Genomic DNA, 24062 nt, shown 5'->3' with positions numbered 1-24062 from the left:
GAACGAACTCAAATCGCTAGGAGGGAATCGCAGAGCAATCAGGACTTGCAGAGAGCTGCAGCATCAGGAGACTGATTTGGCTTCGCATGGATTCCAAAACGAGAAATAGAATCGAAGGGAAAGGTTCGAGTAATTAGTAATCACCCTCACGAGTACTTTTCCTGTTCACCTCATCAAGCACCTACCAACAAGAGTATGAACAATGCAGGGAGGCAGGCAGATATGTCAGTATATAGGCGAAGGCTCATGCAACAATCATTAGAAAAGAGGGGAGATAAAGAGTTCAGATTGTGCCATGCAACAATTCAGATTGTGCCAATATCCTTTCATCAGCTTCCTGATGCTTAGCTTAAAAACCTGAGAGGAGATAAAGAGTTCCCACTGCTGATGTCTTAAATATTGAAGCAGGTCAATTCTCCTCATTGGAAGAGTTGGCCAATGGTCAAACACCAAGGTCCATGCCTTCCCTCTCCCAAGATTCCAAGATCCAATACCAACTAATCTTGGCAAAGATTTGTTCCTTTGTTCTGTATAACTAAAGTTCTGCTCCATATTTGATATGCTTGCAAAGAAAGAAGAAGCATATCTTTTGGATGGATGATGGGAGTAGATTGGCATATTTTCTTTTTGCCTCTGTTTGCATCATAAGATGCCACCCTTTTGATTGTACTGGTCATCACAAGGAAGAAGGTAAATTGGATTTTTTCCTTTGTTTCTCATGTCAAAACAGTCAAGATGAAGACACAGGTAACTCTGTGGGAATCACCCCATGTAGAAAGCTTATCATCAAGAAGAAAAGATGCATATGGTGAATTCTAAATAATTGAGATATTACAATTTATTACTGTTGTTTATCTTATCTCATTTTTTTGGACGTCATTTAAAGGAATTACTAAGATGAATAATTCCAATGCATTGTTCAAGTGGAATAGTTTCTGATGGTGCAACTGGTGCCTATGTGTAGGTTTTTACATCTTAAGCCCCATAAGATAAACATCATTGCTGGTCCAATCAAGACTCATGAACAATTTTTATGATTCTTGGTGATTTTTTCTGCTTTTACTAAAGGATAAAAAGGAGAGAGTGGTGCAGCTATCAGTCATACACTTTTTGCAGCACTTTCAAGAACAGTGTAAAGCAGCAACATTAGTAAGACTACTTTTGTAGATGCAGTGGAATCACTTGAGTGTTTGTGAGCTTTTTGGTGCTTCTTTGCCCTGTTTTACTGGAGAGCTTCTCTGAAGCTTCATCTCAATCTTTGCACTTTCGGCTTTGACAGATCATAATAATCTAGAAGTTGGAATTAAATTTCATTTTCCTTGGACATGTCTTCTAGATTTAAGAGAGGAAAATGATGTCACAACATGTAAATTAATATTTTCTAATGATTTTGAGGTGTTTTAGAAGAGTGTTATTATCAACTGAAATCTTTGTCTATCAAATACTGAACAACAAAGATTATCCTGCTCCCTGAATCATCTTATGGCAGAGGAGATATATAGGAGCTTCAAGAAGTTCATCAACTTCGTCTCTTTTGATGACTATTGATGATTGGAAATGGTAAAGCTGTTTATTTGTTGTGTGAGCATGAAACTTTGGCTGCATCAAACATTGCTAAGCCTCAATGAGGTTTGTCAGAAAGCAGAGTGTTATGCTTATCAGACAACTGAGTCATGGCTGCTCAATTTTGTTCATCTACATCTGTGATTCAATCATTTGAACTTTGTCCATCAGTATCCTCCATCCAATCTATGTCAACAACTCTTGAATGAATTCCTGCTAATTGAACGCAGTGCAGTCCTTCCTGATCTCGCCCTGGTGACCGGTCTTCACGCCGACCCTGCCGAGCTTGACCATGGAAGCAGCAAAGGCCCTGAAGAAGCTGCTCTGGTCGGCCGCAAACTTCTTCACCACCGGCCTCGACAGCAGATTGGAGAACAGCACCTGGTCCGAGGTGAAGAGCCCTTCGCCCTTCAACAAGTTCCTGTAGTAGACATTGTCGAAGACCGTCGGGGTGAAGGGGTCCATGTTGACGGCGATGGTCGGGCCGACGTCGCGCGGGCACGCTCGCATCAGCAGCTGCGCGTAAGGAAGATTGAACGACGGGTCCACCGGCGACGAAGGGCCGAAGGCGTAGAGGCGTTTGGCGAAGCGGCTGCAGTGGGAGAAGCCCACGGTGTGAGCTCCGGAGAGGGCGATCATGTCATGGGTGGTGAGGTTGTTCATCCGGAAGAGGTTGGCGAGGATGTTGAGGTTGAAGTCAGGGCCAGGGAGATGACCAGCTACTCTTCTCGCCTGAGAGATGAGCCCGTCGCGCCTGCCAAGCTCCACCGTGAAGCTCGGGCCGCCGGACTGGCAACAAAGCGTTCGTTCCATTAGAATTCACATCCGTCAAGTGGAAGCACGACAAGATCAGTGCACTTCGCTTACGAGGACGACCACATCTCTTGCAGCAATTGCCAGGACATCAGCACAGGACACTACACCGGGGCATTGAGCTTCTACAGCCTGCTTGGCCTTGATGACGGTGTCGAAGCCGTCGCCGGCGAGCGAGAGGTTGTCGGGCGCATCCTTCTCAGCGTCGCCTCTCGGTGAAGCGATCAGGACGGACGCATCACAACCCTGCAAGTCCCTGCAGTCTGCTTACTGTTGTATTGAATTGGTGCATATTTAGCTTTCTCGATTGAATTGGGTTACTTGAGGTGATGTTACAGACACAGATGCAGCTTCAGATAATACTTTGACTGGATTCTCTAGCAGATAATGTGGGGAAAAAAATGGATGATGAGAGATGATCCCATGAATTATGATCCATCTCACATGGGAGATTGCCATATCCTTTGCATTTTGGGGAAGAGATTATGTAGACAAAATTATGATCATGCCTAAATTAAGGCTACTGTGTCTGTATTTTCTACTCCCTTCCTAATACCAAATGCTTCATCCATATCTATTTCTCTTAGCATTTGTTGTCTTCAAACCATTCAATTACCAAGCAGGCCTAGCTTCTAACACATTCCAATGCAAAAAACATCAAAACAACAATACCATGAACTGAATTCTCAGGATTGTAGTGATTAAGTATTACAATTAAGCTCTACATTTTGCATCCCACAGAGAGAGAGTGAGAGAGAGAGAGGTATTCTGGGAACTTACCTCTACAAAGCAATCATGGAAGAAGAGCCTAAGTGTTGCAGGGACAGTGACAAATGTCTGCCTCACCTTCTTCAGAACAGCTTGCCTGACAATTGATTCCACCTTGGGGCATGTGAACTGATAAAAGTTTGGCCTGAGCTGAGCTTCCCCACTCACCACCACCACCACCACCACCACCCCCACAAGCAAGCTTCTGCGGAGCTCCATGCCCATGGATTCCACCCCTGGCCTCTCTCTCTTCCAGCTGTGGCACAAGTCTCAGATACAGGACTAAGGGAAAGAGAGGAGGGGTCACAGGTTCACCAACACTGGGAGTTAATGCGAGGGAGGAGTTATATAGGAGGAGGTAATTGAAGGGACAGAGAAGACAGGGCAGGACCCCTTGTCATGTGGCTCATTACATGCTTGTTCATTTCTTCCAAGCAAGCCATTGCTTGCTTGCCCATTGAATTGAGAGGTGGCCACTGGAAGGCAATCATTCACTGGAGTACATTAACCAATCTTCTCAGGCTCAAAGCCAAAATCCATGGTTTGCTTCTCTTTTGCTTGCAGACTGAGCTAAGCTGTTCATTTGAGCACAATGATTCCACTGAATTGATTGAGGGGGCCTGCTCACATGCATATGGAATATAATGACAATTATGTTGTGACTTTATCACACAAAATTTAGATTGTTGATGGAGCCTGAAAGCCTTATTTTTTAGTTAAATCTTTGTTTAAGATGTGATATATGGATGGAATGTGGTACCAAACTTTTGTATAAATCCTGCTATTGGATTTATATCTGACTCAAACATGACCCACTGACTGTGTCTCTAACAGTAGGACAAGTTATGGTGTGGGATTCTTGTCATCTTATTCACCAATCACCACATGAGACCAAACAATAATGTGATATGATTGATTGGCATCTTATCACATGATTAGTAGGATGAGCTTAAACTCTTGAGGCAATAGTGAGTGATATTGAATTTTAACTTAGTAGTAGTAAAAAAGACCTGCTTTTTTTCTTGTAAGAACATTTGCTTTAGAAAACAATAACATGTAAATTCATCCATTTCTTTCACATTTTCTTTTTCCTTTTTCTTAGATTCCTGCCACCTCAAACGATCAACAAAGTTAGCAACCTTGCTGCGTGTTCCACAGAAACCAGCAAGGCAGATTGGCATCAACCAGACATCAACCTGAAGGAGCCAGAGACTAATACTGACACCAGAGAATAATGTGTCCCTCAATTCTCTGTCAGACTGCTTGCTTTCCTGCAGAACAGTGAAGGACAAATAATTGCTGCAGAACTTGAAACCACAGATTCCTCGTGAGTTCTGAATCAAGGAGAAGAAGCCACATCTCAGATCATAAGACCACTGCTGGCACAGGAATTACACACATGAAAAGAAACAAGTCTGTTTACTTTGAGGGAGAGGTAAATAGGTAGGGTGTCAGTGTGAAACACCACAAGCAGTGGGACAAGAGATGCGTGTGGGAGAAGGAAGCCCCTCTCACTAATTACTGGACCCTAATCAAGGACAAATGTGTCGCGACACCAAGATACGTGCAGCCGACGCAAGTGTACTCGCCGAGCGCAGCCATGCTGGGAGAAATGTACCCATTCTCTTGGCCTGTTGGTGGAAGTAATTGAGCAAGGTGGGTAGATCCTAATTGTATGTGCATAATTTACACTATGCAAGGAACTAATTATGATCTGATATTTGAGCTCTTTCCATGCTCCTCTCGTATGTTACAAGGATGTAGAGTTCTTCCTCCTCGAGTCCACCTCTGTGTTTGAGGAAGACCAAAGTTTGCTGTATCACCAGGAGCTGCTTGCAGGAATCTTGACAGGCCTTTTCCCTTTCAAGAATGGCACAAGGTAGAAGTTTTCTGTATGATTGACTCTTTACAAAGACTATCCAAAGTTTGGGAGCACTTTTGTGGAGGCTGGGCATCCACTGAGAGCTAGCAGTGGGTCTCACTGGCAATTGGGATCACAGAAACTTTGTGATTTAGCTGAGGTTTTAGGACTCAAGAGTTGAATGATGAGCATGGAGTTTGCATGTAAGTTGTTCTACCTGAGAATGTGAGGCAAGTTTGCAGAGAAGAAGATTGTTTTAAAAGTGCTCATTCTTGCAATAACATTCTTGATTTCCATTGTTAATAGACTCATTCTAGCTTGAACATTGTCATGTTCAGTAGACATAAAAGAAAGTTTCTGATTAATTATTATTATTATTTTTCTAGGAAATGGGAGAAAACAATTTGTAGAACATGGCTATGATATTGTGACATAGTATGATTTCTACATCAAGTATATGCTTGCTCAACTTGGCTGTTACCTTCTTGCTTTCAGGAATAAATGTCAAACATGTCATCTTAAAGTTTTCCAAGACAGCATAACCTAAAATTTAGGGGAGAAAGGAAATTCCAAAACAACTATATTTTTTGAAGGTTTTATGGTGTGATTGATAGAGAAACAACAAGTGTAGCTCCAAATATAATGAGAGATTAGAGATAACATTAATGTTAGGTAAGATGCAATTTCTTTTGGCCAAAAGATTGGAAATAATGAGACAACACTAAATCTCTTCTTCTCAGTTAAAACAATGCCAACTGTGGAGGACAACAAATGTTTGCAAAGGATCTTTGTCAGCAATTCTAGTGGTGTCTCATACTCTGAATGATGTCAGGTACATACATCTCTTTTGGTACCTGAAGGATGATAGTTCCATTGAGACATCGTGAGTAGGTATCTGGATGAGAAGAGTAGTGATAAGAGGTCAGGGCCGCTCCGCATACTGTGATATCGAGATAATATGAAATAGATTTTAAATGAAAACCAATAGTATAGTTATATTTATTGGAATAAATTTTTTAGATAAAAGAAAGAACGAACTCATGATAATACTTTAATAAAATTAAAAAATAACTCAGAATCAAATTTAAAATTACAAAGGAATATAAAAAATTTATTACCCCAAAAATAATAAACAATAATACAGAACTGAAAACAAAAGACTCACCAAGAGAGTTTCTGCTAATATCATCAGTTTCTGTAAAACTCTTTCTAACTCTAAAATACTAAAATAAGTACTAGTGCATGAAATAATCCTTCATACATAAGGAATTACGAAATTAAATATTGTATAACTGGTAACTAATTCTTTTAATGTATTTCTTAGACATGAAGAAAAACATCTTGAAATAGCTTTAACTCTGTCTAAGAAATATGCTCATGAACTATCATATTTGAATGTGCTGAATTAAAGACTATGAGATAATATTGTGGACTATAGAGAATATCATAATATTAGCAATATCCATACGAGCTGATTGTAGTAAATTAGGTACTACCGTGTTAAGCGATAATTTCATCACTTAGTTGCTGCACCGATATCGATGTAGCCGTTAAGTGATGAAAAAAATACATGTAGAGCGACGTCACTTGGCAATTGTATCGATGCCACTCTACATCTGCGTCAAATGCATATGCCAAGCGATAATTGCATCAATAGTCTTTTCGTCGCTCGACAACTACATCGACGTCAACGTAGATGTAGAATGATCGAAGGGTTGCTCAGTAATTACATCAACGTCAACACAGATGCAAAGCGGCTCTTACCTCTCGCCGTCGCTCTCCTCATCCACAACAACTATTCGTGGCCCTCAACGATGTCGCTGTTTACTATCATTAGTTGGAACGTTAAAATTATCTTTTTATCTTTTATTTTTTTATTTTTATTAGTAAAATCATTAGGATAGATGGATTTAAATATTTTATTTTTATAATTATAGAAATATCAATATAACTTTTCGAATCGAGACACCGATGGTAAGTGTAATTAAGTTCCAATTCGACCCGGCCCCTTGTCCGAGTTGGGTCGGTCCGATTTAGGCCGAGCCCAGCCGAAATCGAAGCCCTAATAATTGCGTAGATGCTGTCACGCAACATTACAACCGATCGAAAACAGCAATTTTGTGTTTTTGGGTTCTGTTTTTGAGCTCTCCTCCTTCTCCCGAAGCTGATCGAGCGATTCGATCCGAAGATTTTCCAAATTGTGCAGATTGAAACGTCTCCGTTGGCACGAGGTAACGCAAAGCTCCCTCCCTTTCTCGATTGCTCCATCAGTCGAGGCCTTCGATCCGTTAAATTTGTTTATCGCATTTTTGTGACACGATTATATCCTTGAATTCGGATGTGGTACTCATGTTTCCTTTCTCCGATAGTTTCGATGGGTATAGATGCAGATTCATGTTTCTGCTTCTTATTGATTGGTTCCAGCTTTTAGTATTATTGATCTCCACGTCTGAAGGGAAACAGTGGGTTCTTTTGATCAGCTGTCTTTAATTTGGTGATCCGTATGTTCTTTTGTTTCGCATGTATTTGATGGTTCTGGAATTTCGTAAAAACTCGATCTTTGCTGATCAACTGATTGTTATGTAATTCTTTTGTTCTCTCTTTATTGATCATCATCTGACAGATAAGGATGCCGTCGTTATAGATTATGATTGCTATTAATGTGAGCCCATCTATGTTTGTCGGATTATATATAGCATGCGGAGGTTTATTATAACGCACACACATAAAAAAGGGAAAAAATTGTTTATTAGAGAAATCCTTTTTTATTTGGAGTTATTTTGAGTTACATCCTTTGCTTTGGAAAATTCAAATTGCTGGATTGACCCATTGGTGCACTCCTTCTTACATGTCTACAGATGCAGGAACTCTCTGTGAGATTCACATTTTTCCTTGCTTCTGTTTTTCTACTGCATCTGCATCCAACTATTGGGATCAGATTTGTGATAGATAGGGAAGAATGCTTTTCTCATTCTGTTCCTTATGAAGGGGATACGGTTCATGTCTCCTTTGTTGTGATTAAAGCAGAAACCCCATGGCATTATGGTGACGAGGGTATTGATCTCGTGGTACGTTTTGTTCTTCTTTGGATATTTATGTTAAACTCTATGTATTACATTTTGATCTTGTATCTGTGCTATTTAGTTAATAGCTACTTTTTCCATTTGATTAATGTAGGGCGTTTGATGAGGGCTCGATCTTGTGGCAATGTCACTCTCTGTCATATGATTTTTTTTTTTAAAGTTTATTAGTTGAACTTCTACTTATGGATTTGATTCATAGAACTTGACATAGGCTTCTAGATTTCGTCATCCATGTTGTTGAGAAACCAGACAGAAGATATAGAACATCATGAAATGTTCTTTTCTAGAGTTCAGTAAATTGGAATGCATGATTAAAACATAAGGGAGAATGGATAGGAAATGGAAATAATCCTAGCTATCCTAAGTATGATTTGGTTGATGCATAAGAAATCACAATCTACTTCCCTTAAGCGGTCCTCTAGAATTTTAGGTTGACCTCCTACCAATATGTGTTAGACAACCTACATCATTGGCCCTCGGTGTTGTTACTCAAGGAAAGTGTAAACCTCTTAGTTGATGCAAATATTGGTCTCTATGAATTTAGATCAGAGTTCTAAAAACTGAATAAAGAATTGGCTGGTTTCATTTTTTTTAAAACTAAATTGCATGAATAGAAAAATAATGTGTTGTTGTGGGTTTATTTTTTGTCAATTCAATTTTATGGAAGCTAATTTTTTTATATTATAGGGATACCTTTCATATTGAAAAAATTGCCAGGGTGGGATTTAGTCAACACAGTGAATATGTTTTTGTATTTCATGCAGGATAAATTAGCATGATGGAGTCTACAATATGTAAAATAATTTTTGCTTATCTCCATTCCTCTTCACCCCCACCCCGACCTAGGTGACTATCACGGTGTAAATTTGAGGAAGGGATCATAAATAGTTCTTTTTTTTTTACTTCAAGGTGACAGCAGCGAATGCGAAAAGAGGGAGGAAAAGATATTAGATAAAGTGTCTAGAAATCCAGTTGGACTGGTACATACTGACTGGTTCATTTTTAATATAATTAGATATAATATGAGATGATTATATATAATTCTTCTCATATTTTATATAATTATATTAGATAATTTCAAAGTCTAACTTCTCTAGGACATTTACAGAAATGGATGATATCCTTGGCGACAAATGGATGAATACAAAAGCAATTAGGGAGAATAAAATCTTAATCTTTCTTTAAGTTCTAGCCACATGAAGACTTTGGAGCTTGAGATGGCAAAATGCCTTCCTTATAGACATTTAAAGTTCCATTGAATCCACCAAGATTTAAGAATTGATGAAAAGGTATCTTCACTTATGCCTTTCAGACTACAATGCTTTTCCATTAAGGATTTCGTGAAACTGATCTTATAAACTGAATAAGATCAGTGAAAACAAGGGCTAAGATAGAATATCCAAAATTCATTGTTTTGTTAGACAAAATTGAAAATTTTTATTACTATTTACTTTGATTTGTTGTATTTCAAGAATGGATTACTCTAAGTGATGTTGAGATGGACCTACTATATGAGAAATTTAGGGATTTCATATTCTAATATATCTTCCATCTCTTATAGAAAGTGGCATGCTGGAGTTAAAGATGATTTTCAAATTAGAATACCTTTCCAAACTATTGAAAAAACATACCTTCGTGGTCAATTCCCAAAAAGAGGCAGGGTTTTGCCCAAATGTTTTTTATTATGAAATTCCAAATTAATCTTGCATGTTGGAGAATCCTCCATGATGACCTTTCAAATATATGTTTACTTGAAGTTAAGTAGTTTGACAATTCAGTCGACCCTGCTCTTTGTTTTTTAAAGATTGATCATGACATGAAGCACCAACCATTAGTTAGACTTCTCTCTTTAAAAAAGCATGATCTTCTTAGAGCATCTACTTTTCTTGTCAACCAGTTTGGCCAAGAAAATTAACATATAATGAATCTGGAGACCAGAGAGTAACTAAAACAAGATTGCCTCATCTTCTACTTTTCTTTGTAAACTTCGAATTTGAATTTGAAATTGTACACTTCATGCCCAACCTGACTCAGATCAACTTGGGTCTCTAGTGGACCAATTCTTTTCTTAAACGACACAAGCACTTGATAAATCTCTAAAGTAGATGAGTCAAGATAACTATGGGCTTATGACTATTAAGCCATAAAAAAGAGTGAAGGACAAGGAAGGTAAAAGACCTTATTATTATTTATTAAAATTAACAAATCTCATCACATGTAAAAAACCTTCTAAACCTAATAGCTTTTAGATACAATACAGTTGGACATTTTTTGGATAACAGAGTCTAGTTAATCTAAACGACACAAAAGTGCTCAAATCTCACTAGAACTTTCTTCCTAAAATATGACTAAAAATTTGGACGAAGATATGCTGTAATATAAAAAATTACATTTGGACTCTTAACTTTAACTGGAGAACATAAACACTACTAGTTTCAAGCTTGATCACCCCTTAAACTAAGTCCAACTGCATTAAGTTTGATCTTGGGTTCATGATTGCATCAATTGCTTCCCCTGGGCAAATCTTGTCCTAAGATTGGTGATTTTGGATATCCAACATGAACCTTTATATCCATTAAGTTGTGTGGACAACATGGCTACATTTATGTTAATGTCAACAAGATCTACATCTTGGATCTTACTCCAGAACCAACAGTGAAGTCATTTAGGACCTAGGCTTGACAACAACGTTCTCAGTGTTCACATCCTTAGCAACAAGTCACAAGGCACCAAGACAAACCCTAGGTTGCCTGATTATAATCAAAGGAGCTTTCCTTAGCAAGTACTTCTGGACAATTATTTCTGATCTCTTATTCTTTGTTTGTCCATTCTCAAACATCTTGTTTATTTGATGGAAAAGAATATTAGATTTTTCAATTATTTGTATTTGGTTTCTTCTAGTCTCAAGATACTAGTTACGGGTACTCTTATTGAAGAACTTCCATAAATGCTATATATGTTACGTGAACATTTATGGTGAACACTAAAAGAAGAGGTGAGATGTGATTTTGGTTTTGCCTGACGGTTGTTTTTTGTGTATGTAAATATGAGTGCTGTTACCTAATTGGTATGTTTGTCTCCATTTTCTATTGCTTGCATTAGGAAGGCAGTAGAAAAAGGTTGGTAAAAAGCTAAATGTTTTTGCAACATGGTTCATTTCAGTGAAGGCATTAATAACCAGATTCTGGTTCTTTAAGCATTTCATGCATGAAGAGGTTATCAATATATAGTTTCATATTAACATTTTTTTCTGTACCTGCATGATATATTAGGTGAAGGATCCCTCAGGCACTCAAATTCATGATTTTTATGACAAGACAAGTGAAAAGTTTGAATTTATGGCTCAAAAGAGTGGTCTTCATCGTTTCTGCTTCACAAATAGGTCCCCGTATCATGAAACCATAGATTTTGATGTTTATATTGGCCACTTTTCTTACTTTGAGCAACATGCAAAAGATGGTAAGAAGCCTTGGTAATACTTTTAAAGATACGAGGGTACAAATGTATACGTATTTTTTTGGTAATTTCTTTGTGAATAAATTGTATGCAGAGCATTTTGGCCCTTTACTGGAGCAGATTGGGAAACTAGAAGAAGCTCTTTATAACATACAATTTGAGCAGCATTGGTTGGAAGCTCAGACTGATCGCCAAGCCATAGGTATATCTGATGAAATTTGTTGCACTGGCTGATAAAAACATAGTTATCTTTTACTGTGATATATGCCTTTTGCTTACCCATTCATTGATACAGTAAGAGTAATACTTTAGTTAATTAGTTTATAGATGAATATTTCTCTTCTATTTTATTTATCATCGGCTATTTACTACTTTAAGTGGTTCTAGAATATAGTGGCTTGCTCTTCTCTGCTAAACAAAGGGGCAGTGAACCAGCCTTCCACCAATGAGAGTGTCAACCTATCTCTATATTGGAAAGATTGTTTCTGAGACTAGAATTCTGGTCTTCCATGCTGTTTACTGTTGGTATCTAAGCACACTCTCTGAAGTATCATTTCTTTTTTGCTAATTGAAGGATTAAATATTGTGTAAAGATGGGTTTTGCAAATATGATATAATTAAAGGGTGTCATAGTGTTGCATCATACCCAATTAGAAAATTTATGCTTAAAAAGTGTGTGATTCTCCATGACCATGCAATTATTTATAAACATAGTTTTCACATGGCATTTTGTAGATAAGTTCAAAGAAAAAGTTGACAGAATCATATTTGAACTTGAAAAGGATTGCCTGAGTATTATAAGTATTCTCCATAATATAAGTTGTGCTCTGAAAAAGGGATCATCTGATCTTTTTTCTGTTATGCAGTGAATGAAGGCATGAGCAGGAGAGCCATTCACAAGGCACTTTTTGAATCTGCTGCGCTGATCGGTGCCAGTGTGCTGCAAGTTTATCTATTGCGTCGGCTCTTCGAGCGGAAGCTAGGCAGGGTTTAACTGTTCATTAGCTGTCAAGTCTTTAATCATTCTTCGAGTCACTTATCATCCGGAATTTGTTAGTACGTCATGTGCAATTCAACTAAATCAATTGATGTTAAACTTATGCTGATTTGGATAAGAACTGTTTTACAACTTGAAATAATATTGGGCCACCCTGTTCAGAAGATTATGTTTCCATGAGTAACTTTGAGTGCTTTAACTGACATGAGCATGGATGAACATCATCTTACATTAGATGGTGAGAAATACCTTTTGACATGAATCATATCTTTATATTTGTATGTATCATACCTTTTGATATGAATCATGGATGAACACTATTTGTATGCATTCCAAACTGAATCATATCTTAATTTGATTTAAGCAGCTCAGATGAGTGTGGTTTCCCAGTGCAAGATCCACCACTGGACTTGTTTCAATTCAGTGCAAGATCCACCACTGGTCCTCTAAGATACTAATGTTGTGAGTTGTAGATCCTTGTCTGCTATCATTTGGTAATCCAAGGTATCTGCAGATCATGGTTGGTTAGTCCTACAGAACTAAAGCCTCCACAGCTTAAAATTGGCATCAACATATCTATTGACAATACCAGCAAAACAAAGTAAAAGATGCATCCATCAGATGTAGCAGCCATGGGATTCGAGTAACCAAACTGCAGCCATCAAGAAGCAATATCTTATCTCACTAGAGCATGAGCAGTTCTTTCTGGTAGGACCTGTGCATCTAATGCAATCAATATGAAGATTGTCATCATCAACTGTAAGATGTCAGAATACAGAAGGTCATGATAAGCCAATTACAGTACAGTAAAGATGCAGTGACTGCGGTTGCTTTCTATCTAATACAGTAGTAACAACAAAGGGGTGTTGAGTGCCATTTCATCATCCCAAAGTGGAGGCTAATGAAAGCTTTATCACTATAAAGTTCAATGTTTTAAGAGAAAGGTGAGTCATGTCATAATGGTAAGATTGGTTGCTTTACGACTTTGGTGACGAGAATTCTTCGAGTAAGAAAATAACGTAATAGCGATAAAGCTGCCATATTAAGTCACTGATAGCACAGCCAATTGATCCCGGATTTCAAGGCGTAAATGATGGGTGTTGGCTAATTCCAGTTGACTTTAAGAATGTAATGATCCTTGGCAATGTCCAATTTGTGGATCTAAGTGGCCATGAAGATGGCAACTAATCGTCGCTAGACACTTCAATGATCAATGCCCAAGACAAAGTCAAACCACAATATACTAACTAGTAAATCTTAGTATATCATGATTTATGATATGTTGAAATTGTTTTAATAATTATGTGTATAGTTTGTGCATGATAATTTCAATCATTTTTTTCTTGTATATATTATATGTGATACATCTCAAGTTTATTTTCTTCTTTTCATTTAAGACCTGGGTGAAGATATAAAATACGATCTCATCATGTCATTGGGAGTGTTAGTTAATCTAGGATCATTGAGTATCGATAGAGGATCATCCGCTCTTGATGTCATGAGAGGAATATCTCATGTATTCTTATTTAGATAAATCCCTAACCAAGGTCATTCGAAATAAGAAAAGAAAAAAAATCTTCTGAAAAACTCTCTCTCAATCCGAATGATCTTGACTAAGTATTTGATTGATATATTAACTCAAAGAAAATATGTTCTTAGGGAGATTAGAAGTGAGGGAGCAGATAATCTTGACATTTCTGACAATATCTAATATTCAAAGTCGACTTCACCTTATCGGTTTAATGGTGATTTTTTTACTAAAAAAAAGTAATCAAAATATATTTGATTGGATTTATCTTATTTCATTTGATTGTTCAGTCAAAATTAAGTAGCAATTGGCATACAGATAGTAGCACAAATTCTCTCTTCCATTTCAAAAGGGGCTTTGGAGAATGCCAACTGAGGAGCTCATCATGTAAAGTGAGATTCTTTTGTTCATGGTGTGAGTTGATGATAACCCCCCCAAGTGATATGTCAACACCTATAGTGAGTCCCTTTGCCATCATTTATTTGCACAACTAAGTCCAACCATCATCACTAAACACATAGCACACTTCCACAGTTACATCCATCACCAGTAAACAAGTCCTCCTTACATAGCAACTGTTGTGAGCAGATCAATGCTAAGAAAGACAAGTGCCTAGATATCCAAGAAAAGCATCCATGGACAGTCCATCCACAAGTTCCATCATCTTGCATGCAGTCTACAGTCCCCCACGTACAGAGGAGAAAGAAAGCACCCATGACATGCATCACAACTGTGAGAAGCCACCCAACAAAGAGGCAAAGCGAAAAAGAAGACTCATTTTCATTAAAGAAGGAAGCTGCAGAGCTGAAACTGCTCGATTCCTCCCTTCTCTGCAACCACCTCCTGCCGTCGTTTCCATGTGATTCCTGTTGTTGTCATTGTTGTTGGTGTCAAATCCTCTCTCTCTCTCTCTCTCTCTAAGGTTTTGGAGTGGTGACCAAGCAAGCTCAGTGGACCAGCTTGGTGATGCCAAATGTGGCCAAACAAGGGTGCCCCTCGGACAATGGGGAGTCCCTTGGAAGAGAGGCAACTGCTGTACTGTTGCTGTGAGCAATGATGTCGCAGACAAGGTGGGAAGAAGGGAACAGGGAAGCATGATGGAAGACTGTGGAGAGAGGGAATTCTACTTCTAGTATGGATGGTCAGAGTGAGGACAGCCCCACAAATCAAGGATGATGAGGAAGAAAAAGAAAAGGAATCAAATTCTGGGCAATGTGTAGCTGCTGAAGAAAGATTTCGAAGCAGATGGTAGAACTTCCAATTTGACGACTTTGAGGATGGTTGATCTCCATTGACTTGCCTACAGCAAAGATTCACAGATCGTTTCCCTCTCTGTCTTCTTATCTGTACACCCCCTTTTACCTCATAAATCTCAGTAAGAGTAGAGTGCAGTAAAAGCAGACTGTTAGATCTCTCTCTCTCTCTCTCTCTCTCTCTCTCTCTCTCTCTCTCTCTGTATTAGAATCCCCTGGCCAGAATCATCGGCAAGAAAGTCTAGTGCTCCTCTTCCCTTCTGATCCGTCTCTCTTCACCTCCTACTTTCCATTGGAGCTCCAAAAATCGCACCTTTTCCATCTCTCTCATGGATCGCAAGAGCTGTGCCAAGTTGCCACGGGACGTCCCCAAGTTCCAGCAGACCCTGTGCCTCCCTCAGGGAGATAAGAAAGAACCCACCACAGCCGCGGACTCTGTGGCATCTGCTGAAAGGAGAGACCTTTTACCTTCCGCAGCCTTGGGTGGTAGAGAGTTACAAGTGGCCGCAGCGAGAGAGAAGGATGAGCAAAGGCGGCAGCTTGCGCCCAGGAGGAGCTCCAACAAGGACCGGCACACCAAAGTCGACGGCAGGGGGAGAAGGATCAGGATGCCCGCCCTCTGCGCCGCCAGGATCTTTCAGCTTACCCGTGAATTGGGCCACAAGTCGGACGGGGAGACCGTCCAGTGGCTCCTCCAGCAAGCGGAGCCCTCCATCATCGCCGCCACCGGCACGGGCACTATCCCGGCGTCCGCCCTCGCCGCTGCGTCCACCGGCGCTGTGTACTCCCACCTGGGCGCCAGCGTCCCTGCGGGACTCCACCAGAAGCTCGATGAAATGGGACAGAGAGCGGCCGCCGCCGTACAACCCAACTGGGCCGCGGTCGGGGCTGCCGGCCTGCCTCGGTCGCACCCGGGCTTGTGGCCGACGCCGGTGTGTGGCTTCGATTCCGGATTCATGCGTCCGTCAGCGGCAGCCTCATCGAGCTCGAACAACGTCGGGGCAGGAGGCGGCGGCAGCGGCGACGCTTCCATAGGCAGTTTCGTGCAGAGGACGGGGCTGCATGGGCTGGAATTGCCAGGCTCCAACCTCAGCGCGATGAGCTTCGCCTCCATGCTCGGCGGGCATGGGCAGCAGCTGCCGGGGCTGGAGCTCGGGCTCTCGCAAGATGGGCGTATCGGGGTATGGAATCTAGAGGCCATGGGCCAGATATATCAGCAGATGGAACCAGGGAGGTTGGTGGCAGGCGCTAATGGTGCCGGGCAATGGCAACAGCAGCAGACTCATCAGTCAGATGATTCATCACAGGGATCAGAACAGTAGAAGGAAGAATTCTGGAGGACAGTATGCAGGAATTCACAGTACACAGCTTAACTAAGTATTCTTACTTTGCTCGCTAGTTTTTGTTCTTGCATGCAACTTTTAAGTAGAAACCAGAGAAAGAGAGAGAAACAATAAGTCACTGATTCAACCTTTCTCCACATCCTTCCTTCCTCTGCAAACCCAGCTATGGTCAGTCATGAAGCCAGGTAACTTAAAACACTCTGATCTATATGCATGGAATAATAATAATAATAATAATAATAATACATTGCCACTGTTGGATTTTACTGATGTGTTGCTGCATGTGGACTATGCAGGTAGGTGTATGATACCAGAGCTGAATAGGTCAGCAATGAGACTTAAGCTATTTTGTTCATCTTGAGGTGTGTGTAGATAAAAAGAGTTTTGGCCATATAGGATTGTTTTTGTTGTGAGGTACTGATGATGGATGTATTTGTGTCTTATATAAATTGATAGCATAGTGTCTCCTATGCTTCTCATTAAGAATCCTGAGTTAGCTTTATCAAGTATTTTTGAATTCCTAAAATCAGTTTATTTGTTAGATAAATAATTCAAATATGTAAAGTCTTCCATACAAAGAAAAATAAAATAAAATAAAATATAAGAAAAAATTCTTTAAAGAATGTAAAAGGAACCTTGAATTCAAGTTTAACTGGAGGGAACTCCTTAGCAAATTTACGAGACAATAACATATCATGTGTCGGTACACGAGATACCATAATTTACGATAAGAATGATACTGACAACCTAGAGCAGGTGGTCCGCTAACATATCATGTGTCGGTACACGAGATACCATAATTTGCCATCCATGATACTGACATAGGTAAACCTATACCGGTCTTAAATTGACCAACATATCTAATATTCAAAACCTGGAATACTAAATGTGTCTGTTGAGCCGTATCAAGCAACTAAATGAAGTCAGTCAAAGCATGAATACTGAATGCATGCTTACCAGATTTGTACTTTTGATGTTTACCATGCAATCATTCATATATTCATTGATTGCTTGCAAGATTTAATACATTGGGGAACATGTCAAGAATGTAAAGGAGTGATTTGTTTTATGTGAAAATATTTATGTTCTATGTAAACATAATGCATCCAAAGATCAAATTATCCAGTTCATCAAGGACAAGTAGTCAACATTAAGAACTGGGAGCTGCCATGGCCACAATCCACTGCAGTTGAGCAAGCCAAGTTTTATGTGGTTGTGAAGGTTAGCATGGTAGAAACTTCACAAGCAAGATGCAACCAATGCAGTAAACCAGTTAGCTTATAGAGGAGGATAATCTCATTAGAACTCATGACAACTAGCAAAAGTGTATTAACTTATGATATCATCAAACGTTATCAAGATAATTATGCGTTACTCGGTTCAATAAGAGATGAGCTCGAACTTGGTGATTCCGTAAATATTCATGCAGTGGCCTCAACTTTGTGAGATTTTCTAGGCTGTCTCTCAGCTGAATCAGTGTGCCATGGTCGCTTGCCGTGCGTTCTCCCACCTCTGTTGTATTTACCACCTCTGCGAAAGAAAATTGTATGAGTTAATAATGCACATCCAGGCGAGGTTCAAATGCCGAGCATTCAACTCAGAACAAACAGGGTGGAACAAGAACAAATTAGAAAGGATGTGGAGGGATAAACTACCTTCCTCTATGCCGCTCCTGATTGCTGCGAAGCAAGTTCCAGTACTCCTTTTCCGACTCACCTAAAGTAGCAACTAGATAATTAGTACCACGTGGAACATAAGGCTTTCTCAGGTGTATTCAACTAGATCATTATCAATCTTGCATTGCATAAGGAGTCATTTGCATAAAGAAATCAGAAACATAACAAGCTTCTCTTGAAAATCATCATTGCTAGAGACCAAAATAACAAAAATTATTAAATTTATCTTGAGCTACATGCCAGATAATCCAACAAAGGCAGAAATATAAATTCTGCATGATCCATTAACTACGCGATGTCTATCTTGTATGATCTTTGACATGAAGAAGCCAAGCTAAAGAACTAACAGAAGTTTCTGTAACCTCACTATATATGTGAAGTTAAAATTAGAAGGCGTGAGTTTGAAGTACAATTTAAGAGGGCACTCACCTGTCTAAGATGACTGCCAAGTTCGAAACCAAGAAGAGATGATTTGAAATTAAAAAGAAAGCTAATAGTTCAGTAGGATAATCTTACTTTATAGTTAAAATAAGTTACGGCATCCATGTAATAGCCTTCTAAAATAAATTTGAGATTTGACAAATTTACGATGACTGGTCAATCAAAAGTGTATGCTTTATCCCTAATGAAATTTGGGTAGAGGTTCTTTTGGAACCTGAAAAGCTAGTTTGCATATTAGAAGATTGTCAAACATCAATCTAATCAGTTTGCAATTTGCACTTCTGCAACTAGCAAGCAACCCTCCGACATTTGGCTAGCTGGGCAGTCTTAGCGGGAAAGATGGACTATCCTTCTCATAGGAAGCCAAAAAAACGCTGAAAAAAGAAGACAAATTAATTGTGCAGTCAAAGGAGCACAAGCCCCAAAAAATATCTTAGGAGAAAGTTGAACATATTTAATGACCTAAACCTGGTATAAAAAATAATCCACATGCTCAACTAAAAACAATGGTAACATCAACATGAAAGTGTTAATGACAATTTTGAAGGTAGTATAACTTGGTCAATTACCAGTCAAGGCTTCCAAGGTGACTATGTAATTCTTCACGGTCAAGCCACCGTCATCAACAAGCACTGCCATCGCACGAGATTTTGTAGCTGCATCAGGATCGTCAAAACGGATGTATCCAGATTCCTCCCCCATTCTGTAGTCAACATACTTCAAAAAAGTAAAATAAAAATCAATCAGCAATTAAGACAGAAACAAGAGATCTTAGAATACTGCATTAGGTTCCTATATCTTCTGGCCTTCTTTTCCACATAAAAAACAGCAGATACAGGGAGCATGTTAACAAAAATAATTTCAGGAAAAATCAAAATGCAGGGTCCATTGAAGTTACATCATTGGTAATATATTAAAAAAAGGTGAAAAGAAAGTTTGAAATACGGAGGAACATTATGGTTTACACTACAAAATACCTTAACAGCACCAAATTTCTGGAATATCTGTTTAAGATCCTCTCTGGTAACAATACTGTCATTGTCACTCTCATTATCAGGCACAGGGTTCTTCACCTCCACACTGTCAGTTGATGGACCTTTGTCATCCTTGTTTTCTCTATCTTCAGCAACATCATCAGTAACCTCCTCTTCTCTTTCCTTTGGGACATCTTCAGCGGCCTTAGTTTCATTTTCCTTGTCAACACCATCTGTTGACTCGCCCACAGCCACTGCTAATTGTTCACTTTCTTCACTTGCTGTGTTCAGACCCTGTTCCGCTTTGCAGAATCCTGCATCATCATTAACCTTGTCCGCACCATTCTGTTCCACACATTTATCCTCTTGCTTTTTCTTCAACTTGAATGCAACAATTACACCTTTCGGATAGCTATCATAGGCCACAACCAAAATGGTAGTGAGACTAAAATGTATGTATAAATGGATATCGAGAGGTCACAAAGTACAAGTCAATCGACAGAACCTTCCATTTGAAGCATTTCTGTTAAAGCGAGATTTCTCAGCATCCTTCCACATCCTCTCCCTTTTAGAATCAAAATCCTTCCTACATTTAAATTAAAAAATAGCAGTTAATGTATTATATTGTATCATAGCTAGAGTTAACCAACTTCACATGCAGTATCTGAATTATTTCTAGGAAAAAATTAAACTAAGGAGCAAACTGAAAGACGGAGGAGGAGACGAGGCATAGGAAGAGGAGGGGAGGCAGCGGAGAAAGAGGAGGAAGGGAAGCAGTGACGGAGAAAGAGGGGGGAGTGCCGAAACAGGGGAAGATGATCAGGAGAGTACCAATCAGTAGGGCCTGGCAATGGAGGACACAAACGTGGGCGGCAGCAAACCTGGGCACAAAGGCGTAGAGAGAATGCACAAGCCATAGACTAGGTGTAAGAATTTTTTTTATTTTTATGGTTGAAAAGGTTGGACCTGGCATAACGCACAATCCAGACCCATTATCAGACCCATACCAGATGGTGAGCCTGGTATCTGATGTAGGGCTTGAAACGCCTGATTTACAATGGTCTGGTCCCCTGTCAATCTGAAATATGTAGATCAAACTGTACCAAGCTTATCTGTATTGAATTCCTTAATAAAAACCATATGCATTTTTTTTCTTTTTTTTCTATAATTTTCCATTAATTACCTTAATAAATAAATAAATTTTTTTGTTGATCCACCAAACAAAAAAACAAAAATGATTCCCAAAAGAACTAATTTCATATCTCATTCTACCTTCAATCCTAATTTTCCAAGGTTTAATAATGTAACACGTTTTACTAATGTGACACATTTCAATTCCTCTATATCTTGAGGAGGTTTGGATATTTTACTTAATTCTTATAAATTGGTATAGAAACACAATTCATTCATCAAACATCTTTCTAATTTTTATTTTTATCAAATAAACTAATCAACAAAAATATATCTCGATCCCCTAAAACCTTACAAACCTCAATAAGAATATCATCAAAATCTAACGATCTTATCTAGTTTCATCCATTTTAAAATTTCTTCTATCTCGATTATTTTAATTTTACAAATCAATCTACGATTACTAAGCATTTAAGCCTGCCATTGTTATATATATATCCAAAGCTAAGTTATTTATAAAATGGTCATTGAATAATTTATAAATTATTATATCCATCTTCCTGTAATCGCTAATAGATTGTTTATGCATTTTTTTGTGATCAAATGTATTTGGCTACACAAAAAGTATGCACCATAAAACACTAAAAAATCAAATTAAACACTACAAATTTTCAGATGATAGAATCCAGAAAGCTTACTTTGGCTTTATTTCTAGCTCTGCTCCAGCAAAAACCAACTTCTCCTCTAAAAGTTTTGTTGCGTCAGCTTCTTCCGAAAATTCAATCAAAGCAGTGCCACAAAAGTGTCTTTTGTCAGAAACATGACGAGGTAGCCTCACACTATTTACCTGTGAATTCATGGAAAAGCAATTTTTACAAGAAAGTGATATCAATCAGAAATTTTCCCACGGGATACAAATTAACATATTATAAATGCAAGAACTGCCTTGCCTTTGATTCAATATTAAGTATACAGAGAATAAAAAAGTTTAAAATGCTTTTTATGGAATAGAGTGCAATAAACATGGATGATCTCCATAATCATATTTAACTTTTTTCCCCAATATAACAAATGTGGTCTCTCGGCTGCTTCAGCTCTTCCATAATTCATCACAACAAGGGTTCATATCGGTAATCCTTGTCAATAAGTATAAACATCATGACGGATGTAGAAGCTTAGATATTTTAACTCAAACTCTATTTTAAAAACAAAATTGAATTCCCTAAAAAGAAACAAAAGGCTAATGCTCAAATAACTCAGTTGGAGATAGAAAATTTCCTTTAAGTAGAGGATTGAAGGCCTATAGTGACTGACTTTGGCTAGTACCAGTAAACACCAATTTATCCTAACTGATGTGCTCAAAAGGTGGACAAGAAAAATCGTCATGGTTGGGACAAATAATTAAGACATGAAACAGCAGTGGCACTGTATGTATGAAGTAAATTCGCATTAAAAAATACAAAATGCTCAAATGCATAAATGATCTGATGAGGTAGTTCCATAATGGCAAGAGACTGGTGGTCCAGTTCTGTCTCCATTTCAAAATTAATGCAAACAAGTTATTGGAAGAAATACCCAGACTCCAAAACATGGGCCATAATTATAACTCTCTTTAAAGAAGCATCAAAAATATTTTGATTAACTAAATTTAAATATTGGTAAAAGTAAAAAAAAAAAAACACTGACAAGATACAAGCAAATAAAATTATATATTACTTATCTTAAAATACACAAACATAAAAATAATAATTCCATATATATATATATATATATATATATATAGACACACACACATACATACACACATATACACATACATATATATTCTGGCATCACCCTGAAGTGAATATGTAATATCAAGTTCATTGTACTACAGCAACCAACTAGTTCGATAAAATGACCATACCTACAGAAAAAACAATGGTGATCAAAGTAGAAAATACCTTTCCATGAAGAGCAAAAAAAGACTCAACAACTTCTGACTTAACATCATAAGGCAAAGGTGTGACAGCAATAGTCCTTGAATCAACTTGCTCAATAACTTCTTCTGGCTTCATCATTTCAGTACTCCTACCGACTCTCTTCCCTGCATAAAATTAAGTAAACACTGTAAAAAGGGCATATTCAGAAAGCAACTCAAGATCAAAACCAGAGGAGAAGTAATCCGATTATAGAATTAACCACAAATTCCATGAATGTCAACTGTAAAACCATAAATGGTATACTAAGGCAAAATAGAAGGCCAGGATTTAAAAAAAAAAGTAACATATGGAACAGAATATCTACATGGGAGAAAAGCTTTGTAAAGCGTATACTTGACAAAGACTTCTCCAAGAGAAAACTAAAGCTTGAAGCGCAAGCAAGCATACTCATATTCAACAATGCAAGAGCCACAAGGAAATTCGATCAACTAATAAAGTCTGCAAAGGCATCGACCGATAAGTTGGACTGAGATTCCTAATAATTCATCTGCCAAGCAACACAACCTGATGGATAGAAATTTACCATCTTCTGAGACTCGAAGAGAAGGCGAACTCCTCAAGACATCAGCCACCGACAACACAGTCTCCTCCGGGATCTCCTCCGGCTTCATGGCTGCACTCAAGCCCAGGTGATTTTTCATCCGAGTAAACGAACACAGCAACGCCAAGCTCACCACTAGTTCCGCAGTCAAGACCAACAACAATGGCAACAAACATACAGGAAAATAAATACGAAGAAAATCGAACAACGATAATTCTCAGACAAAGATACATCCATCCTCGCTGTCCTGGACGGTCTTCTTTAGGAAATTGTCGCGGGGGAGGTTGCTATCGCTGAAGTAGAACTCCACCTAAAGAAGCCAAAGAATTGCAGGAAAAATCAAAATTTGGGGGGATAGATCGGGGAAGAGGCGCGAGAAAGGGAGGGGAAGGGGAGAAGAAAGGGATTCGAAGGCCAAATCACCTGGCGGAGGACGTTCTTCGCCTTGGCCTCGTCCAAGGGGGTCGCCGCCATTGCCGCACGTAAGGGGAGGAGTGGGGAGAGGGGGGGGGGGGGGGGGGGGCCGAAGAGGTGGAGAGGGGGATAGGGCCGTTAGGGTTTCGAGAGGGTTTTGAAGGTTTCTTCCCCTTCACGTGACGACCAGTTCGGGTGGTCGCATTTACTCACGTGCGTTCCACGTCGGAGACGGACG

The 24062-nt window shown here is 38.9% G+C and overlaps 4 protein-coding genes and 1 long non-coding RNA gene across 6 annotated transcripts; 3 read left to right on the top strand and 2 right to left on the bottom strand.

Moving 5' to 3' along the window:
- Positions 1-1548: 1548 nt before the first annotated feature.
- On the bottom strand, positions 1549-3686 carry LOC135616584 (peroxidase 55-like). Of its 2 annotated transcripts, none has more exons than XM_065115927.1 (3): positions 3157-3686; positions 2440-2622; positions 1549-2352 (listed from the first exon to the last, which is right to left on the bottom strand). In XM_065115927.1, the coding sequence occupies exons 1-3, from the start codon at positions 3367-3369 to the stop codon at positions 1780-1782; spliced, it is 969 nt and encodes a 322-aa protein (XP_064971999.1). In that variant the 5' UTR covers positions 3370-3686; the 3' UTR covers positions 1549-1779. The 2 variants fall into 2 exon arrangements, with proteins under 2 accessions (XP_064971999.1, XP_064971998.1); XM_065115926.1 differs by having other exon boundaries at positions 2431-2622; positions 3157-3675.
- A 1006-nt stretch (positions 3687-4692) lies between these two features.
- On the top strand, positions 4693-5373 carry LOC135616585 (uncharacterized). Its single transcript, XR_010488395.1, has 2 exons — positions 4693-4800; positions 4902-5373. It is a non-coding gene; the product is annotated as an uncharacterized LOC135616585 (long non-coding RNA).
- A 1706-nt stretch (positions 5374-7079) lies between these two features.
- On the top strand, positions 7080-12705 carry LOC135616583 (transmembrane emp24 domain-containing protein p24beta2-like). Its single transcript, XM_065115925.1, has 5 exons — positions 7080-7236; positions 7864-8073; positions 11361-11547; positions 11639-11746; positions 12411-12705. The coding sequence occupies exons 2-5, from the start codon at positions 7864-7866 to the stop codon at positions 12536-12538; spliced, it is 633 nt and encodes a 210-aa protein (XP_064971997.1). The 5' UTR covers positions 7080-7236; the 3' UTR covers positions 12539-12705.
- A 2313-nt stretch (positions 12706-15018) lies between these two features.
- LOC103990808 (transcription factor TCP20-like) lies at positions 15019-17230 on the top strand. Its single transcript, XM_009410078.3, has 2 exons — positions 15019-16850; positions 16962-17230. Exon 1 carries the CDS (start codon positions 15652-15654, stop codon positions 16642-16644), a length of 993 nt encoding a protein of 330 aa, XP_009408353.2. The 5' UTR covers positions 15019-15651; the 3' UTR covers positions 16645-16850; positions 16962-17230.
- Positions 17231-17925: 695 nt separating this feature from the next.
- LOC103990810 (la protein 1) lies at positions 17926-23921 on the bottom strand. Its single transcript, XM_065115924.1, has 10 exons — positions 23834-23921; positions 23642-23720; positions 23393-23545; positions 22831-22973; positions 21586-21734; positions 20262-20342; positions 19760-20168; positions 19352-19499; positions 18321-18381; positions 17926-18195 (listed from the first exon to the last, which is right to left on the bottom strand). Exons 1-10 carry the CDS (start codon positions 23882-23884, stop codon positions 18087-18089), a joined length of 1383 nt encoding a protein of 460 aa, XP_064971996.1. The 5' UTR covers positions 23885-23921; the 3' UTR covers positions 17926-18086.
- Positions 23922-24062: the final 141 nt, after the last annotated feature.

Source organism: Musa acuminata, chromosome BXJ2-7 (genome assembly GCF_036884655.1).
Source record: "Musa acuminata AAA Group cultivar baxijiao chromosome BXJ2-7, Cavendish_Baxijiao_AAA, whole genome shotgun sequence".
Classification (NCBI taxonomy): Eukaryota; Viridiplantae; Streptophyta; class Magnoliopsida; order Zingiberales; family Musaceae; genus Musa; species Musa acuminata.
The sequence above is the reverse complement of the archived record's forward strand: the minus strand, read 5'-3'. Positions and strand labels throughout refer to the sequence as shown.

Coding starts and splice junctions, on each gene's coding strand:
- LOC103990808 (XM_009410078.3), top strand. CDS start 15,652: ATGGATCGCAAGAGCTGTGCCAAGTTGCCACGGGACGTCCCCAAGTTC.
- LOC103990810 (XM_065115924.1), bottom strand. CDS start 23,884: ATGGCGGCGACCCCCTTGGACGAGGCCAAGGCGAAGAACGTCCTCCGC. Junction 23,721..23,833: donor CGAAGAACGTCCTCCGCCAG/GTGATTTGGCCT, acceptor TGGCTTCTTTAG/GTGGAGTTCTACTTCAGCGA. Junction 18,382..19,351: donor CACCTTGGAAGCCTTGACTG/GTAATTGACCAA, acceptor TTGCTACTTTAG/GTGAGTCGGAAAAGGAGTAC.
- LOC135616583 (XM_065115925.1), top strand. CDS start 7,864: ATGCAGGAACTCTCTGTGAGATTCACATTTTTCCTTGCTTCTGTTTTT. Junction 8,074..11,360: donor ACGAGGGTATTGATCTCGTG/GTACGTTTTGTT, acceptor ATGATATATTAG/GTGAAGGATCCCTCAGGCAC. Junction 11,747..12,410: donor GACTGATCGCCAAGCCATAG/GTATATCTGATG, acceptor TCTGTTATGCAG/TGAATGAAGGCATGAGCAGG.
- LOC135616584 (XM_065115926.1), bottom strand. CDS start 3,369: ATGGGCATGGAGCTCCGCAGAAGCTTGCTTGTGGGGGTGGTGGTGGTG. Junction 2,623..3,156: donor TCCATGATTGCTTTGTAGAG/GTAAGTTCCCAG, acceptor AGGGACTTGCAG/GGTTGTGATGCGTCCGTCCT. Junction 2,353..2,430: donor CAAGAGATGTGGTCGTCCTC/GTAAGCGAAGTG, acceptor CTTTGTTGCCAG/TCCGGCGGCCCGAGCTTCAC.